This window comes from Sander vitreus, chromosome 2 (assembly GCF_031162955.1).
Source record: "Sander vitreus isolate 19-12246 chromosome 2, sanVit1, whole genome shotgun sequence".
Taxonomy (NCBI): domain Eukaryota; kingdom Metazoa; phylum Chordata; class Actinopteri; order Perciformes; family Percidae; genus Sander; species Sander vitreus.
In genome coordinates, this window is record NC_135856.1 from 8,337,561 (window position 1) to 8,356,721 (window position 19,161).

A 19,161-nucleotide genomic window follows, 5' to 3' on the forward strand; every position below is an offset into this window, starting at 1 on the left:
GAGCTACAAAATGGTAGGTAAAACAGGTTTCACCCCCGTTTTGATGTCCCCCATTTTATTCCCTACGGCAGTGATGGATGTACAGATACTGGGCGATGAAGACGTGAAGTCTTTCTAGCACTACCAGTTGATCAAGATGCCGCAACAATCTGGCTGTTCAGGAAGGCTTGTGCTCCGGCGGAGGTTTTGTTATTTGTGTCCGGTGCTTTGCTGTCTGCCTGTGAGCTGGGACGTTTGTTGAAGACGTCTGTAGTTGAGCCTTCAGCTGAGAGCGTCACATGATAAAGTGGTCAGAGCACGTTATCTGGAAAGAAGTGCATCGTCAGCTCTTCGTCGTCCTCAACAGTCTTACTGCCATGTGTCGAAGCCTTTTCCCGCTCCATTTACGTTCTTTTTTTAATCTTTTGTTACCCTTTCTTCGCTGAGCCTGTTAATTTATGTTTTTACGCCAAACTAACTTTCGTCTTCATCTTCTTCCTCCTTTCCAGCTCCATCCTCAACTGGTGCCTCCTCCTCTTCTGCTTCTTCCAACTCTCCTTTCTCCTCTTCCTCTTCGACATCTGCTGTTTCTCCGACCTCAACTTTGTCCTCCATTTCTGCCTCCTCCTCCTCCACGTTCTCCTCTGTCTCGCCCCCCTCTTCTACATTTCCCTCCAGCTCTGCTGCCTCCTCTTCTTTCTCCTCCATTTCTCCCTCCTCTTCTTCTACATTTCCCTCCAGCTCTGCTGCCTCCTCTTCTTTCTCCTCTGTCTCGCCTTCCTCTTCTTCTACATTTCCCTCCAGCTCTGCTGCCTCCTCTTCTTTCTCCTCTGTCTCTCCCTCCTCTTCTTCTACATTTCCCTCCAGCTCTGCTGCCTCCTCTTCTTTCTCCTCTGTCTCGCCCTCCTCTTCTTCTACATTTCCCTCCAACTCTGCTGCCTCCTCTTCTTTCTCCTCTGTCTCACCCTCCTCTTTTTCCTCCACTTCACCCTCCTCATTTTCCATTTCCTCTTCCCCCTCACTTTCTTTTTCCCTCTCTTCATTTTCTTCCTTTAACTCCCCTTCTATGTCTTCATTTTCTGCACCATCCTCACCTTCCCCTTCCTCTTCCTCCTCTTCTCCTGCCTGATGTTGCTCATTCTCTTCCTCCTCTTCTTTAGTCTCCTCCTCCTCCACCACCGCATCACTCCCTTCATCTGTCTGCCCTCCGTCTTCTTCTACTTGGTCCTCTCCATGCTCCCCCTCTTCCTCTCCGTTCTCCCTCGCCTCCTCCTCTTCTTCTCCCTCTCTTTCTCCAGTGTCCTCCCCCTCTTCCTCTCCGTTCTCCTTCGCCGCCTCCTCTTCTTCTCCCTCTCTTTCTCCAGTCTCCTCCCCCTCTTCCTCTCCGTTCTCCTTCGCCTCCTCCTCTTCTTCTCCCTGTCTTTCTCCATTCTCCTCCTCATCTTCACCCTGGACTCCGTTGTGCTTGCTGTTGTGGTTCTGCTCGTCTTCTTTCTCCGTTTCTACGCCGTCATGCGTTCGGTCTGAGTCGCCGATGTCATTGCAGATGTCTCTCCCGCCGTTGCTCCTCAGGTGTACGTGGTTGTGGTTGTTGTGCTCCAGGTCCTCCAGGGTGAGTTCGAACTGGAAGCGGTCGTGCTGTAGGTGTCTGTCCGGGGGAGGCGAGGGAGACTGGGGCATGGTGCTCACATACCACTCCCTGTTCTCCTCCAGCGTGTCCAGCAGCTCCTGGGCGTCCGGGTGCACCAGGTCAGCCCACGTCTCCCACAGCGGGTGGACGATGTAGTCGATGAAACCCACCTGGAAAAGAAAAAAGAATCACACCTGAGACCATGATAGAAAGTGGTGTTAAAGAAATAACTAGACATTTTGGTCAATATGCATATTTGCTTTCTTGCCGAGAGTTAGATTAAATGTGCCGTAGGTAGGATTGCGAAGATCCAGGAGAAAATTTTAACATTGACTGCTAAAGCCCAAAACGGTCTCCTAAGCCGCTCCCCCCACAAGGGAGAATGAATGCGTGTGCATGAACAGTGATTTCCCCCGGCCCTGATTGGTGCATCTGAACAGGGAGCTGTGGATTTTTGCAAATCACACTACAGGCTGTAGGTGGTGCCAGAGGAGCTGGAATTTTTTTTAAATTACCTGATTCATGTAGTTCTACTCAAACACAGGGTCAGTTTCAGCAAATATGACAGAAAGTTAGTTTTATATGGCTTACCAACTGCACCTTTAAAAGACAGATATCACTCTCAGTCATGGGAATGGTGTCAATCTTTTCATCTCGGCGAGAAAGCGAATAAGCATCTTTCCTGAATAAACTCTTTACTAAGTATAGAGAAATCTCTAGGGTGAATGGATGGCAATGTCGGATTTTGTCACCTTTTTGGAACAGACTAAAATATCTCAACAATTATTCCATTGATTGTCATAAAATGTAGTACGGATATTCCCATCCTCCTCGGATTGATGTTAACTTATTTTGGTGATCCTTTGATCTATATTCTAGCCATCATCAGGTCAAAAAATGTGTCCAATCTTTTGGTTCATGACCATCAGCCTCAGCTGTACTTGTAAATGTAAAAGCATGCTGACATGCTAAACTATGATGGTGAGCATGGTAAACATTATACCTGCTAAACATCAGCATTGTCAGTGTGAGCATGATAGCATGCCAATGTTAGCATTTAGCTTCACAGAGCTGTAAGCATTGCTGTCCACTCTGTGTTGTTAACTTACAAATTGCTTTGTTAAGGGCCCAATCAATCAATGACCATATAAAATAAAAGTACAATTAAGAGTGTTACTAGTGTGTTTACAAAGATTAGTTATGTAAAGCTTAAGAAACGATTTGGGAAGAAACATATATAATAGTTTCTACAGTCTACAGTCTTGAGATCAATTTGTGAGTGATAAAAACAATTTTAGTGATATTCAACATGTTTTTTATTAGCTGCTAGGGGTGTTGATTAAACTTAAATTATCATTTTTATAGATGAAGTTCATGTCATCTCCAGCAAATATCTCAGTGTGTATCTCTTAGTTACTGTTGGAGAGGATCTATATGTGACCACTGTTCCTCTTTGCCAATGCAGTCTTTCTATGTGGTGTAATTTTATCACTATAAAATCAGCTTTCCCCCCACGCGTAACTACTGTACATTACGAAACTTTGTTTGTGAATGACACCAACAATGGCCTCAAAAATGACCCTTTGCATTTCTGATAGTCTCACCATAAACTATATAATAATAATAATAATAATAATAATAATAATAAGTTTATTTGATATAGCACCTTTTACAGACAAAGTCACAAAGTGCTTCACATGATAAACATTTGGAAAAATACAGTACAATCCAAACAGAAAATAAACAAGGGAAAAAAGAAAATAATTATTGAATGACCAATGAAAATCATTTCAACGATTAAAACCTAAAACCCAAAGTTTACAAACAAGAGTCAAAAGCGAATTTAAACAAGTGTGTCTTCAGCTGCTTTTTAAAAGCTTCAACAGAGACTGCAGAACGTAAGACAGTAGGAAGGTCGTTCCACAGGTTTGGAGCCACTGCTTCAAAGGAACAGTCACCTTTAGTTTTTAAACGAGTGCGTGGGACCACCAGTAATCCTTGGTTAGAAGACCTGAGGGACCTGTTAGTAGTGTAGTGTACGGATGGAGCAGGTCTGAGATATAAACAGGTGCCTGACCATGCAAAGCTTTATAAGTCAGAACAATAAATTTAAATTGGATCCTGAACTTGATCAGAAGCCAATGTAATGGGTATAAAATTGGAGTGATGTGCGACATCCTGCTGGACCTGGTCAACAGCCTTGCAGCAGAGTTCTGGACTAGTTGTAGACGGTCCTGGGACGACTTGCTAAGACAAGTGAAAATGGAGTTAAATCCATGAATGATCATCTCAAGCTCAGAATGCGAAACAACAACAACGTTTGGCAATGTTTCTTAAATGAAAGAAACATGTGCGGGTCAGTGATTTGATATGTTGATCAAAATACATGTTATTATCAAATATAACACCAAGACTTCTCAGTTTGGACTGTACCGCTGAAGAAAGGGACCCCAAGAGCTGAGTAACCTTGGAAGCTGTAGTGTCCAGAGCAACAATAAGGACTACGGTCTTCCTTGAGCTGTAGGAAGTTGTTTGCCAGCCAATCCTTCATGGAAGTCAAACATGTGAGCAGTTCCAACACTTTGTCAGTCTCTTCCTGGTTAAAAGAGACATATAGCTGGATGTCATCTGCATAGAAGTGATAGCGGATATCTCCAAATTGGCTAATTATATGTCCTAGGGGAAGCATATACAATGCAAATAAAATCGGACCTAACACAGAACCCTGAGGCACCCCACAGGAAAGGGCAGCAGTTTCTGAACAATAGGGACCAAGTGAAACAGAAAAACTTCTATCTGAAAGATAAGAGGTGAACCAATCCAGGGCGCTCCCTGAGATACCAATCCAGTGCTTAAGTCTATCACTAAACTAAAGAGTTTAAGCTGCAAACAGAGTTTTCAATTCATCAATTTGGATGAATTGTATTAACAATGACACATTTAACCCTTATGTTATCCTTGGGTCACATTTGACCCGTTTTCAAAGTTTCTGAATCAGAAATTTGGGTTTCTTTCAAGCAAATTGCCCAAAAATAACATGGATGGTCCCATGCAATGCTCTTCGCAAATACAATTAAGGATCAGATCACTACCATTATTGAATTTTGGATGTTTGAGCATTTGAAAAAACAATTAAATGGTTCCTTAAACAGTATCCTGACTAAACTTTGACAGTCTGTGGTTATTCACTCAATCGTAACTATTTGTGGAAATAATTCATAATTTCAGCTTTTTTTTAAAGTGACTATATGTAACTTTTTAATGTTTCTGAAGCTCTGTCATTTTTTATACAATGGTCTTAATGACATATAACAGCAAACGAGACTAACAGTGAAAAGAACGCTATTTTGATATAGTTTTTTTGTAAGGCATCTGCCCGTTTTTTTTTTTTTTTTTCCCCGCAAAGTCACAGAATGATTTGCGGCAGGTAGACGGCGCTACAGTAACACATTCTGATGGATCACATATTTCTTTGTAACACCGGAAAAGCCTGTGTTAGCGTATGCCAGCGGAGCCAGGTAAAAGGAAGCAGGAGATTTCTTTATATAGGCATAATGTTATTTTAGAAGTTATCTGTTGTAGTTATGGCTGATACTGGGGCAGGACCATCACAGAAAAGAAGGAAATTAAACAAAGAACAACTAAAAGATTAAAGGGAAAGTGAAAAACAACGGGCAATAACGTGAGTCAACTTCGGTCGGGCTTTTAACAGATGGAGACAATAACGGGATTGTAAATGATTCAAAACCCACCCTGAATTGGCCCTTCAGGTATGTAATATGTCTATTTCATTCATAAAATAACTTTACAATGCACGATGTGGTTGTATGTCAGTTGCCGACATTAAATGACGTCCTCCTTCCATTTAGCGCAGACGTTTCATTCCTTTTAGTCAATGTTTGTGTTGGCTTACTATTTTCTTTTCCCTTGTCCCCCTGTAACGTTACTTGTGTAAAGCGTCCGTGGGTTTCATGAAATGCCCTATATGAATCTAAGTTATTATTACATTAGTTGCTACAACAATCTCTTATGGCTTTGGCTCCTGATACATTGACAGTGATACCCTGTTCATCTAAAGTAGGCTAAGTTACCATATGCAACACTTGAAATGCAAAGATGCATCTGTAACTTATTATCTTATTGTAAATTAATGATTTTCTGGTTGAGCAAAACATTCATCGAGACTATATGACCTCCTGGTAACGCTAACTCAGTAATCTATAGTGGGCAATACAGCACCGTAAAGAAAAGACCTTTACAACAGCAGGTGTGGTAAAAACACTACCGCTTTTGTCCAAAGCGGCCGCTAGAATCAACACAAACTGAAAGTTACATATAGCCACTTTAACTAAAAAATTAGGTAGGCTATAATTTCATATAAGTAAGGTCTGTTAGTGGTGAATCCGGTGGTAGTGGAAAAAAAGCACAGAAAAAAGCTTTTGAATTTTCACCCAGGAGAACAACAAGTTGCATGGTGGATGGGAAGACAACACAAGGGTTAAAATGGATGGGAGAGAGAGATCGAGCTTAACCTGACTCTTCTCCACGATGGCGGTGTGTTTGTCACACATGGCGCTGATCTCCATTCCTCTCTCTCGCTCCTTGTCACCCTGTCGGAAGAACTCCTCCATGATCCTCTCCGTCCACTGTCTGTATAACGGCAACGCCTTGGTGGGGTTGCTCAGGTCTGCACAGTGCACCATGTTCCTCAGCACCTAAACACATACACACACATCGTACAGTATATTGTTACGAGAGGTCTTTTGAGTGGTTAGCTGTGGCAAGTGCTGACGTGATATAAGGAGGCGTGTTTGTGTGACACTGATTATTCCATTCCGAAGCGGCACGGAAACGACGGCTGCAACCCACACGTTTTTCTACACAGAGAACACTATTGACAAAGACGCTGAAAGACTATTCTTGTTTTCCAACAACACAACTTTTGTAAATACACCTTTTAAAACCTGAACTACAACAACAAGGAAGAGCGGGGCTGGCCCAGCAAAGACGCTGACAGAGCACGCGGGGCAGCGTTGGCATGGTCACCGAAGCAAGCAGCCATCTTCAGACACAAAACCATGCAGTGTCTGGGTGAGTCAGTTTAACACAGCACAACCCCTCTGGAAGTAGGAAAGACTCATCCAAGCAAGTTTAGTCTCACTCTCACATTAAACGCAACACGCAGGGAAAACCAGACAGGGGGATTAAGGTCATGAACTAAGTTAGCTTAGCTTTGTAAGCATAGCAGAACTCTACAACAGACCTCTCAGCTGCATCATGTACACCATTTTCCAGGTAAACAAAAGGAGTGTGAACGTTTGTTTTTCTGTAGGATCGCTTTTACCTGAAGTGTCTGTTGGGTTTGTGTGTGTGTGTGTGTGTGTGTGTGTGTGTGTGTGTGTGTGTGTGTGTGTGTGTGTGTGTGTGTGTTGTGACTCCTGTCCTCCCTCCTCAGGAGCGAGAGCTGTTAAAAACGTTTCGTATCCCACTAAATTCACACAGTACAGTAGACCTGCAGATTTCCTACAACATTATTGCACTAGTGACCATGGTCTGTGTGAGCAGACAAGTTACCTGCGTCCGTTCTGTGTAGTGGTCCAGGAGCAGCACACCAGAGCTGGTCACCTTCTTGGTCTCCACCATGGTCTTCAGATCAGCCAGTAGGGTCATGTGTTTGGACATGTCTGTGGCCAACACCTGCAGACAATGACAGGAAGACAAAACCAGAAAAGAAGCACACAGATTCAACCTAATCTCTGTACTTTATTTGCCAAATAAAAAACTAAAACCAAAGATGAGGACAGTTAACGTTTAGTTTTAAAACAGGTACTGCCTGACAAAGATCTCTTTTTAAAAGACTGGATATTGCAAACAAAGTATTTCTATACTGCCCTTTTGGAAGAAATCCAGTTCTTAAACTGACTAGGAATCCTGAGGAAGCCAGAAGCTGGGAGTTTGGGCTGTTAAATTGAAAAAGCTGCTAACCAGTTTAGATTAGATTGATTGGATTAAAAAAAATCTTTTTATAAGAGTGCACTGGTCAAGTTAGGCAGAAACAACGAGTTATAGACAGACAGCATAAAAAAGATGACAAAATATCCCAAAGGATCAGAACTAAACAAAATTAATGTGTATTGTCTTAAATAAATAAAATTGCCAATAACAGGCATATACACAGTGAGAGCTGTCTATAATCACCAATAGGAAATAAATAAGACAAATCCAAAACTATCAAATGATAAATAATGAGATTATATCTATAAAAAAAATAAAAAAAATAAGTTATTAAGTTGTTTATAATTTAATTGGTACGGTGTGAGGTGCGGTAAACAAATGTCCGGACCATATCAATAACGAGCTTGCGGAGGCTCTGGCGCTGTCGCTTGGTGAGGTTCTGGAAGATGTCACAGTTTTCCTGGTGCAGAAGCTTGAAGCCCACAGCGAGGTGGTGGTTCTCCAAAACGGACTCATCGTTATACATGAGGGCCAGCTCCGAGTCTGAGAAAAGGGGAAGACATATTTTACTATATATCTCTGTGTGTGTGTGTGTGTGTGTGTGTGTGTGTGTGTGTGTGTGTGTGTGTGTGTGTGTGTGTGTGTGTTTGTGTTTACTGGTGTTGATGAGGAACTGATTAGAAACTCCGGGGTGGTCTACATCATGGATAGCTGCAGCGAACAGAGCGGCGAGGATCTCCAGGTCAGTGAAGACGGCCTGAAAGAAACAAGAAGGGCAGAGAAAATTACATTTTTCCATCCATTATGGCTTATGGATGGATATTTTTATGCAAAAAAAGAATATTAGGAATATGGTTAAAACGTGATTTTATAATAAAATAATATATCATGAATAAATATAATTTGCAATACAATCACTCTGTAGTTGAATCATGTTTTTACTTTCTTAAAGGGACTTTGATGAAGAATTAGCAGCTCGTGTTTCTTTTCACTTTTTATTATTACAAGCTGTCTTTATGTCTTTTTGTTTGTCTTCGTTTTGTTACAAGAGGACTGAAATTATGGCGGACAGTTTTACTTTTCACTTTAAACAACAACTTTTGGGTCCATGTTGACCTTGAATCCAGGTGAAAAACGTGATCAAACAACCAATCTCATTTTTTTGGAAAACATTGTAAAAATGAAGAGCCCTAAAAAAAAAAAAAAAGAAAAAAAAAAAGGCATAAGGCATAAGAAAGAGGTAGAACTGCAATTGAAGGTGTGTGCAAAGGCTGGCCTAACACTTATGTCTCATGAGCATGGACTAAAATGTCAGTGTTTATGAATGTTATTGTTTAATGTCATTCAGTTAATTATCACACTTTGAATGCAAGCCAATACTGCTCTAAAGGGGCAAAGGGGACATAACATAATGAAATGGAAAGTTTTATATAATAACATACATCAAGAGCAGGTGTGGACAGGAGGACATGTGTGGACTGGGTGACATCTGCAGCATGGAGGCTGTTGTGGTACGCTACGTTTCCATGGTAATGGTCCTCTAGGGTCATCACATAAGTGACAAAGGTGTCGACTGGGATACGAAACGTCTTCAACAGCTCTCGCTCCTGAGGAGGGAGGACAGGAGCCACAACTTCACACACACATGGTGTACATCAGCAAACCCAACAGACACTTCAGGTGAGAACGATCCAACAGAAAAACACACGTTCACACTCCTTTTGTTTACCTGAAAGATGGTGTACATGATGCAGCTGAGAGGTCTGTTGTTGGAGAATTCAGCTACTCTGAATATGTTAAAACCCCACTTGTCCATATCCTCCAACTCCTGGTTACATACACACACACACACACACACACACACACACACACACACACACACACACACACACACACACACACGTGTGAATTTTTTAATCAGAAATGTATCAACATTTTAAAACATCACAAGCAGAGATGATCACCATTTAAATGTGCAGCAGAATTTAACATAGGGACAATTCACCAAAGTTATCAGGTTTCCAACACTATGGATCACTCACTGCAAATTTCATAAATTGTCCAAATCCCATATGATTAACCTGAGAAAAGCAACAACAATCAATCACATCTATCCAGAAATGGAATCAGACAATCAGTAATTACTTAAGAGATATCTATTTGACAGAAAAGAAATATTAAAATAAACGCACAAAAAGTATACAAAAAGTAAGGAAATCTGTGTTTGGTAGATTATTTATGTGTTGTAACAATGATTCTTGGCAATACATCTCATATCATTGGAAAGCCTGATTATTTCCATTTTAAATGGTGCCACATTTGTAAGGAACATGCATTTGTGGGATGAGCCACAAAGCTGGATATGTGGGTTGCGCACATGAAAAATTGGCCAAATCTTCTCTGACCAGTGCCAAACAGCTTTTCTTTGCTGACTCTTGTTTGGTGTTGTTTGGTAGATTGGGTGACCGAAGTCTGATGTAACAAGACATATTGGCAATTTCACAATTTATTCATTTAACAAACAGGAACGTCAGTAGTGTGTGGAAGAACCACACAGCCACAACAGCCTGGCACCTCCTCCTCATGCTGGTCACCAGCCTGGTCACACACTGCTGCAGGATGGCATCGCATTCTTCAACCAGCATTTGTCGCAAGTCAGCCAACGTAGTTGTATTGGTCAATCTGGCACGAAAAGCCCGCCCAAGCTGATCCCACAAGTGTTCAATGGGGTTGAGGTCAGGACTGCTGGCAGGCCATTCCATCCTCTCCACTCCCACATTCTGGAGGTAGTCTCTGATAAACCCCGCCCTGTGGGGGCGAGCGTTGTCATCTTGGAGGATAGAGTTCGGTCCCAGACTGTGGAGATATGGGATTGCCACTGGTTGCAGAATTTGATCTCGATAAACCAATATGTCCTGTTACTTCAGACTTCAATCGCCCAATCCACCAAACAAGAGTCAACAAAGAAAAGCTGTATGGCATTACAGAGAAGATTTGGCAAATTTTTCATGGGCGCAACCACATACTCAGCTCTGCTGCTCATCTCAAATGAGTGTCCCAAATGTGGCACCATTTAAAAGGGAAATAATCAGGTTTTCCAATGGTATAAGATTTGTTGGCAAGAATAATTGTTACAACAAAGAAATAATCTACCACACACAAATTTCCTTACTTTTTCTGCGTAGTTTAAAATCGCTGGTTCCAGCTTTTGCGATCATGAATATTTACTAGGCTTCTTAATCTTCTGTGATAGTAAACTGAATGCCTTTGGGATTCGGACAAAGCAATCAGTTTGAATATCTCACCTTGGGATTAAGTAAATTGTTATGGGCATTTTTCAATATTTTGTTGACATGTTATACACCAAACGATTAATCAATTAATCAGAAAATAATCAGAGAATTCAATAATGAACATAATTGTGAGTCGCAGCTCCAAATTACCGATAAAGTTAAACTTTACGGTTATAAAAAATGTAGGTCATATGGTCCAGTCCTAGTTTAACAGACACTTGAACAATGATCACACAGCAGACATCCCTCTCATGTCACTCAGAATAACCCTGATCCTTCAGTGTATGTGTCCAGAGTTGTATACTGGGAATATCTACGACCTCTTTGACAGACTGACTGACTGGTACAGCTCTTATTAATGATGACAGGCCACAACACAGTGTAAGCCTTGCTAAAGGAGTGGCTGTATGGAGGGAGATGTCAGTGGATTTGCAATGGAATTTGGTACAGACATTCATGTTCCCCTCAGGATCAATTATCACTGTGGTGATTCCTTAACTGTTCATTTAGCCCCATAATGAGGTCATTTAATTTGCCTGTGGATGTTATGTAGAATTAAGCCTGGTACTGGTAGTGTGGCTGCAAACTCTTAGTCTTGTTTTTTGTATGTAGCATAGTTACATCTGATTTATGTTCTTCTAAATAAAGATGCAAAACCAGGGACAGTTTCCATCCTACTGTGGGGTTTTCCAAACATTTGGTGCTACGGATTGGATGGAATTAAACAATGAGGCGCCAAGCACAAAAAAGCAAACAAAAGGAATAACAAGAGATTCCATCTTTATGTGACGCAGACATGGAGCGACAACGTTGCACAGCGATTCAATACTATGAGTACATCAGCCTGGAAGCGGCTTGGTGTTCGGTAGAAAAGACTTGAAGTCTTAAAAAAAAAACGTAATTCTTTTCTTGTAATGATCTAGTATAATATTATATTTCATTATGTTTTTTTTATCAAATGCATATCCCACAGGAAACCTCCCACTTCAGTCTTAATCCTGAAAGAGTCTCAGCAGTAAATCACTAAAAGAAGAAAAGTGTAGGGATCACACTCTTTCTCCGTACTACTACTAGAAGGGTCAGGCCCCAAGTCCTGAATGATGATATTTTTTTTTTTTTTTGTGCGCACAAGATAAAGAAATATTATCAGTGTTCACAGTCCAAGTCTGAACAGGGATTGATTCGTGCAGCTTGTTTTGAAGTGAGTTAGAGAAAAAAAGACAACGAGACCTTGGCAAGCTCATCCTCATGGTCTGTGTTGACACCGAAGCGAGGCATTGAAGAACTGGAGAGGCTGGAGCTGTGAGACAGCTTCCTCACTCCGCTGATGTGACTCATAGGTTTGTCTTTCAGAGTAGGAGACGGGGGTTCCACTTCATTCTGCTTGTCTGCAGATTGATGGACAAACACAAAAAAACACACATATTTAGATAGATGTATTGTCTTTATTTGACAAAGGTCATAAATGTGATGGGGACAGAAATCAGATTCTGGTCTCACAGCTGTGGCTCCGGTGGTGGAGCGATCGCCCACCAATCGGAAGGTTGGTAGTTCGATCCCTGGCCCTGCAATCCCATGTCGAAGTGTCCTTGGGCAAGACATTGAACCCCGAATTGCTACCTATGCTGCGCCATCGGTGTTTGTGAATGTTTATTTGATGAGCAAGTGACACCTTGTATGGCAATGTAAATGTGTGGGAATGGTTCCTGTACTATGTGAAAGTACTTTGAGTAGTCAATAAGACTAGAAAAGCAGTATATAAATACAGTCCATTTACATTCTCACTCACCCATGAAGGTGCTGGAGATGTATTCAGACACCTGGTTACCAGAGCGACTCATCTCTGACAGGTGGGACAGCTCTCTGTTCAGCATCCTCTTGAACTGTGGCAGAATGAGAGCAAAACAGAGATATGAGTCAATGATGTGCTGGTTCTCTAAGTTTTGGGGATGACTAAGAGGTACATTCAGTACAGTACTCTTTTTGGATTTGGGGTTGTAATTAAGTCCCAAGTGTTAAGGTTGCAGTGAAGGCAAAGGTGTTACATTTCCCTGTTCAACATGCATTAGTTTTTATTTCCAGTATTTGAGCATAAAATATCTGACAACTGAAGATCAGCCAATCATTACAAAACAGACATTCTTGGCAATGACACCTTAGATGTTGTTGTGACAAAGATATGTTCTGTGGCAGGATATTTTACAGTTAAACTATTTTACTATTGTAAATTACATTAACAATAAACATAAGGTGACAGTAAATCATTATAAATAATAACTATGAATAAATACAAGAATACAGCAACAGATTTTAAATTTATTTAAAGAGAAAAAGGGGCAAAATCGTCTATTTGCAACATAAACTGTACGCTAATAGTGATATATTTATTAGCCTGCTGATATGTTGGTTGGACTGGTTGGTTCAGTGATAGTTCAGTGCATACCTTGTTGGAGGCCATTTCGCTGACAGAGCGGTGTGTCTGGATGGTCTCCAGCTGGTCCAAGCACCAGTCCAGCTCCTCCAGTGTGTCCATGGCGAGCTGCTGGTACTGCTGGTCGGATAGTAACGCCCTGGGACTGACACACACTCCGCCCAGAGGAGACCTTCTGAGGACACAACAGTTAGTTCGACCTACTAGAGACTGCAACAACTTTTTTTAAAGATATTCATAGTTATTTATTAAGCTAATTCCCTTTGATTGTTTTTGGTGTTGTGATTTACTGTGTTGTTCTTTCTTTTCCTTTCTACTGTGTGTGTATCTGTTGGTCCGACTCACAAGCTGCTGCATACAATTGCTCTTAAAGGGATAAATACAGCTGTAATTAATTAAACATTAGGAGTATAGAATATACAACATACAAGTGTGTCTCTCTCTCTTTCTATTAAGAAATATAATTTATTTTTGCTTCATCCGATATGACATGTAACAAAGTTTGAAAAGGGAAAATAATCTGCGTTTCAGTTCAAAGTCTGACATTCTGTAGCAGCAGGGAACTGCCGATTGCAGGCATTGCTTTGGGTTTGGTGCTAAAAACGTTAAGAAACAGTACTCAAGTACTGTATGACTACTGTACCAGATCATACGAGTTACCAAATGTGTGTATGAGTAGGATGTGAGCTAGTGGCTGTATTTCAAGGTCTTATACACTGTAGAAAAGTTAGTTTGAATTGTAAAGTCTGAACTAAGTCTTTGAATGATTACACAATTGTGCTGAATCGCAAATTTAGTATGTGTTCATTGTCTGTGAAGACCACACTTTTTAAAGCTTTTTGCACCCCAATGTATACTGCCCACTTGTGGCGTCGCTATAAAAAAAGCAGTATGCAGAAACTCAATGTGGCATATAATGATGGCATGAGGCTGCTGCTTAAAATGCCTCGATGGAGCAGTGCAAGCCAAATGTTTGTAAGTGTTGAGGTATCCACCTGTCCTGCTCTACTCAGGAATCTCATGTACAGATGTATGTGTAGACTGAGTCATTGAATAGCATAATTGCAACGCTAGTGAACCCTGCAATGAGTGCGGTCAGGTTTACTTCGAGATTGTGGAACCATTAACGTTTTAGTCTATATGCTAATATCTGAACACTCTTTCTGTGTATTGTGGAACTTGACTGTTTCGTGTATTGTGGAACTGTCATTTCTTATTGTTTGTGTTTTATCTTGTATTTGTCTGTCTTTTGCTATGTTTTGTATTGTGCTATGGACCGTTTTTTTGTGTGTCCTGAATAAAGAATATGATGATGATGATGATGACAGATCATAATGTGCACAAGTGGTACATTTCAGGAAAATGAGTTGGTACTAACTTGACTGGTGGTGTGGAGAGGTTGGCAAGAATGGTGAAGTTGCTCCGTACTGATCGCAGACTGGCCAATACCTACATAATCACACAGTATCAGAGGATGTATACAGAATAACCTTAGAGAAATATACATTTATGAGTTTTAGAAAGGGGATAAAGTGTAGGGGAAGAATGCACACACTGCAATATTATGTAAAATGGCTGATAAAAACAATTTTGGAGGCATTATGACTCATTTTACACAATTCATCTCTTAAGTTGAGACTCACTTGAGCAAAAGGTGTGACAATGAAATCCTCTCCTGTGTGCCTGAGAGAGGTTGGGACAGAGGGAGTTGACAATTAGAGAGCAAGCAGAGATAATTTCTCCTTAAAAAAAAAATACACACATACATGCTCTCCCCCCCTCTCACTCATTTCCTCCTGAGTCTCACCCTTCACTGGCGAGGGAGGAGTTACGTGAGACCGTCTTGGGCGACATGTCGTAGTCCGAGTCTGAACGGTAGAGGAAGGACTCTCTTCTCTGGCCGTGGGGAAAGGGGGTGTGCAGGGTGAGGCCTGGACTCTGCGAACCCAGAGGGGTGTGACCTGGTGACACACCATTTTCTGCTTCGTAACTGCAGCACGAGGAAGAGGGAAAGTTTGATGATTAGAGAGGACAGAAATACAAACATCTGGAAAAGCTTCCTGCAAGGTGAAGATAAGAAATTGTTTAAATTGTGTATAAACCCGTCAGCGTCTGCTTGTGTGATGGAGATGCGTGGCGGGATGCGGAGGGGAAGAGTTGTTGGACGTGTCACGTTGCTCAGGACCTCAGGTGAACGAGTGCGGTCTCGAGGACGGAGCCAGCAGGGTACCTGCAGAGTTAGAAGGAAGGGTTGGTAGATGATACTAGTCACCAGTTGCTTTGCAGGTGTACAGCACAATTTATACATTGAATCTTTCTTATGTTAAAAGCTGGGGAAACAGGTAGCTGCCTCATGGTCCCAGACACACAGGAGCCCCAAAATCCCCAGATTCACCATCAGCTGGTCTGAGGTCATTTGATTAATAGCAAATTTGTGCATGAAGGTTTTCTACAAATCATTCAATACTTTTCAGGGCAGTCAATACTTTATATTTACTATACTATAATATTGTGCTGACCATTTTCAAATGTATGCAATGGAGTATTTTATTGGTATGTATGTTTCCTGTCATCCCAGGCAGCCGTAGGGTTTCCATTCATTTAAGTGCAGTATGAAATTCAGTTACCTTAGTTATTTAGATGTTTTGGTCATTTGGGGTAGCAGAAACAAACTGTAAACACCTCACTGACATAATATCACATTTTAAGTTGATGTGGCAAACTTGTTAGCAAATAGCTGCCCATTTACATATCCAGCAGACACAGAGGAACATTTATTTGGAGTTATGTTGTGTCCACCTGGTGAATGCAAGTCCAACAATTACTTGTTTAGCTCTGTTTTGCTCTTCAACAACTCCTGAGAAAAAATAAATGACTATTTAGGTGCTAAATGCTCCACTATGACCAACAGCTAGTTGCTAACTTTCTCCGTTTGCCATTTGGTACTTGGCAGTCAGTTTACAGTGCGTTTATTATCAGTATTTCTCTTAAAACAGCTGCCTGCTGCTGCTTAAACAAAGCAAAACAGTGTAATTGCAGTCCGTAAAACCAAAACAATGAGCTGAAGAATTGGGACATAATTTCTCTGTGGCTTGTGACTACAAGAGACCCCTTTCACATTACGTGTAGTCATACAATCTATTGTTCATGTAAAAACATTGATTATTGCAGCTTTAATCTATCACAGTGAACAAGTCTGCTTAAAATGTTGTCTTGTATGATTGATGGATGGTAATGCATTTTAAGCACAGATTGATTTGGAAAGTGTGCATTACATTCCAGCAAGTCTTCATATTGTATAGCAATTAATGGAAGCCAGAAAAACGCAGTATTGTGGTTTGTAAAATGGCTAGCTTGTATATATAATTTGTCGTAAAACGATCCTTTAATGTTATGTTCACATGATGGAGGGGGGTTAATGGGGGCCCATAGCTCCTTTTTACCCAAAGACCCCATGCAGGTTAATGTACCCATGCTTCCTTTCAATACCTGGAGACTAGACGAGAGTCTTCTGCTCCTCCCTCTGCGTAGCTCAGCCCCCAATGTGGCCCCAGACGTATAAGATCGGCTGTATCGAGATGACTCCGCCTTCTCCCCAGAACCTGTTATATCTGTGTCATTACCCTGTGGACAGGCAGGTGAGGGAAACAGTTACATGGGGCAAGAAAGACATTTTTTCTTTGTACAGTAAATAAAAATCATGCAGTTGTCATTTTGGCACATTTACTAAGCCATGTTGATTTGCCATAAGAAACATAGACTTCAAAAAAAAAAAAAAAAAATGAAGACTTAAATTATTATTGTGTGTGTGTGTGTGTGTGTGTATGTGTGTGCGCGCGTTTTCAGCTACATATATGTTTGTTTGTGTGTGTGTGTGTGTGTGTGTGTGTGTGTGTGTGTGTGTGTGTGTGTGTGTGTCTGGGATAAGGCCTCTACAGACTGAGCTCTTAGAGGCTGATCTGCACTGCAGTACCGTAGCAACAAAACACTGGGGGAATGGTAGCAGTTGCTAGGCAACAGTGCCGTGTTGCTTCCATGCTGCGTTTGATGTTGTCCAGACCCAGATGTGGAAAGATGCCCAAATACACACACACACATACAGTACACACAAACATACAACAAATGTATGAGCACCCACTCCTCAGCAAAATCAATAAAAGAGCGCTTGAATAACGCATGGTACTGTATTATGTCCTTCAGCCAAGACGTTGCCTGTAATGAAAATCGCTCATTTACATAGAGCACTCATTTAGCTGGGGCTCATTTACATTTTGGACTATGACTGAGTCAGAGTGAGTGAGTGGCTGGAGAGGACAAACTGTCCACTCTGACTTCTGAGTGCGTCCACAGACCTTAACAACAAGAACAAAGGGAGCCTTAGATGTGTGAAAGTCACAAGGTTTGTGTATCATGGTAAGCATTCAAAACACACACACACACACACACACACACACACACACACACACACACACCCACACCCCACAGTCCAGTGTCTGCTCTGCCTTATATCTACTCTCATGGAAACAAGTGACAAAGTGAGTTGATTTTCTCGAGAATAATCCTGGTTGTTTATATTCTCACCTCTTCTCCAGTCACAGACAGCACGCTGCGGCTCTTCTTCATCCTGATTGGCTCGTTCTGGGCCCCAGGGCGGAGCGTTCCGGAACCCAGGCAGCAGAGCAGGTGGAGAGCCAGGACCGGAGAGGTCAAAGGTCACTGCAAGGTCAAACCGGGGTCAGACCGGGTCACAACCGGCCCCCATCAGAGCTGACTCAGCCAGCCAACCGCCTCGCTCGCCCTCTGTCCACACCACAGTCTTCAGATAGCTGACACAGGGCGACCAACCTGTCGTTAAATGCTAAAGGTGCATTTAAGTGCCCTTTTAAGGCTCCAGGTTCAGTCTGAGTTGGATGCCTTTGTTTTGATCTGTTTTTTGTTTTTTTTAAACAAGCCAAAGGTGGAACAAAAGAAAATGATCACTCCATTTTAGTGTAAGCTATGACTTTTTCAGAAAAAATAAGTCCACCTATATGTTGTCTTGCTTTGGACAGATGAGCCAATGGTATATCCCGGTCAGAGTTCATGATGTCACTGCTGAAGAAAACATTTTCCCAAGTTTTCTAAAATGTTTATCCAACTTGAAGTATTGTTCGCATGACATTTCCCAGTTGTAAACCTGATCCCACATGAATGCAACAACCACGAATCCAGATCCAACTCGTGGGAGACTTTATACCAAGTCTCAGATCAGTTTTCCGTTGTCTGATTGGTTAGTTGGATCCAAATTCTGCATAGGGAGAAGTGTTAAATATGATTGGCTCATCTAAGAAGTCCAGATGTCAAAATTCCAGGTTTAATATGGCAGGATCCATCCACGAATCTGAGTCAGTGTGTCCTCTTCGGTGTAGATTCCCCTGTGAGAAAACAGAAATGAAGAGTTAGTACGACCAAACTAATTTTCTCTTGAGTCATTGTTTCTTCTTTCAGAACTCTCTGTCCTGCTTTCATTTAATGAATTAATCTGATGCATCATCAAATATGACAAAATCCTTTTCCTATATATAACATACTCTTTTAGGAAGCTTGGAGATATATTGGGGAACTTATGCCTATTGTTTTCCACAATACAAGGCTCACACATGAAAACACTATGTAATGCTAATAAAAATCCCAATTTGTTGACTAATATCCAAACAAACAGTTGGTCAACTAGAAATATTTTGGCTATTGTGGCATTGCAGGACCTGTACCTACAGTGTGGCTAATTGTGAGCAGATACTGCAACACCAAAGCTCTCTGACGTTATATAATTACTCTGAGCAGTCCGAGATGACCTAATTCCATTGGATAGGACAGATTCAGCATATCGGAGT

The 19,161-nt window shown here is 41.5% G+C and overlaps 1 protein-coding gene across 1 annotated transcript; it reads right to left on the bottom strand.

Annotated features, from left to right (window-relative positions):
* Positions 1-261: 261 nt before the first annotated feature.
* LOC144531023 (3',5'-cyclic-AMP phosphodiesterase 4C-like) lies at positions 262-17,911 on the bottom strand. The gene is made up of 19 exons (XM_078270901.1): positions 17,870-17,911; positions 16,778-16,879; positions 15,391-15,518; positions 15,096-15,278; positions 14,932-14,971; positions 14,667-14,737; positions 13,301-13,463; positions 12,647-12,740; positions 12,088-12,245; positions 9,294-9,392; positions 9,007-9,171; positions 8,222-8,321; positions 7,953-8,107; positions 7,184-7,306; positions 6,142-6,324; positions 1,558-1,779; positions 1,312-1,416; positions 533-1,146; positions 262-265 (listed from the first exon to the last, which is right to left on the bottom strand). The coding sequence occupies exons 1-19, from the start codon at positions 17,909-17,911 to the stop codon at positions 262-264; spliced, it is 2,751 nt and encodes a 916-aa protein (XP_078127027.1).
* Positions 17,912-19,161: the final 1,250 nt, after the last annotated feature.

Coding starts and splice junctions, on each gene's coding strand:
- LOC144531023 (XM_078270901.1), bottom strand. CDS start 17,911: ATGAAGAAGAGCCGCAGCGTGCTGTCTGTGACTGGAGAAGAG. Junction 14,972..15,095: donor TCCTCCCTCGCCAGTGAAGG/GTGAGACTCAGG, acceptor AACCTCTCTCAG/GCACACAGGAGAGGATTTCA. Junction 13,464..14,666: donor CTCTCCACACCACCAGTCAA/GTTAGTACCAAC, acceptor TTGTGTCCTCAG/AAGGTCTCCTCTGGGCGGAG.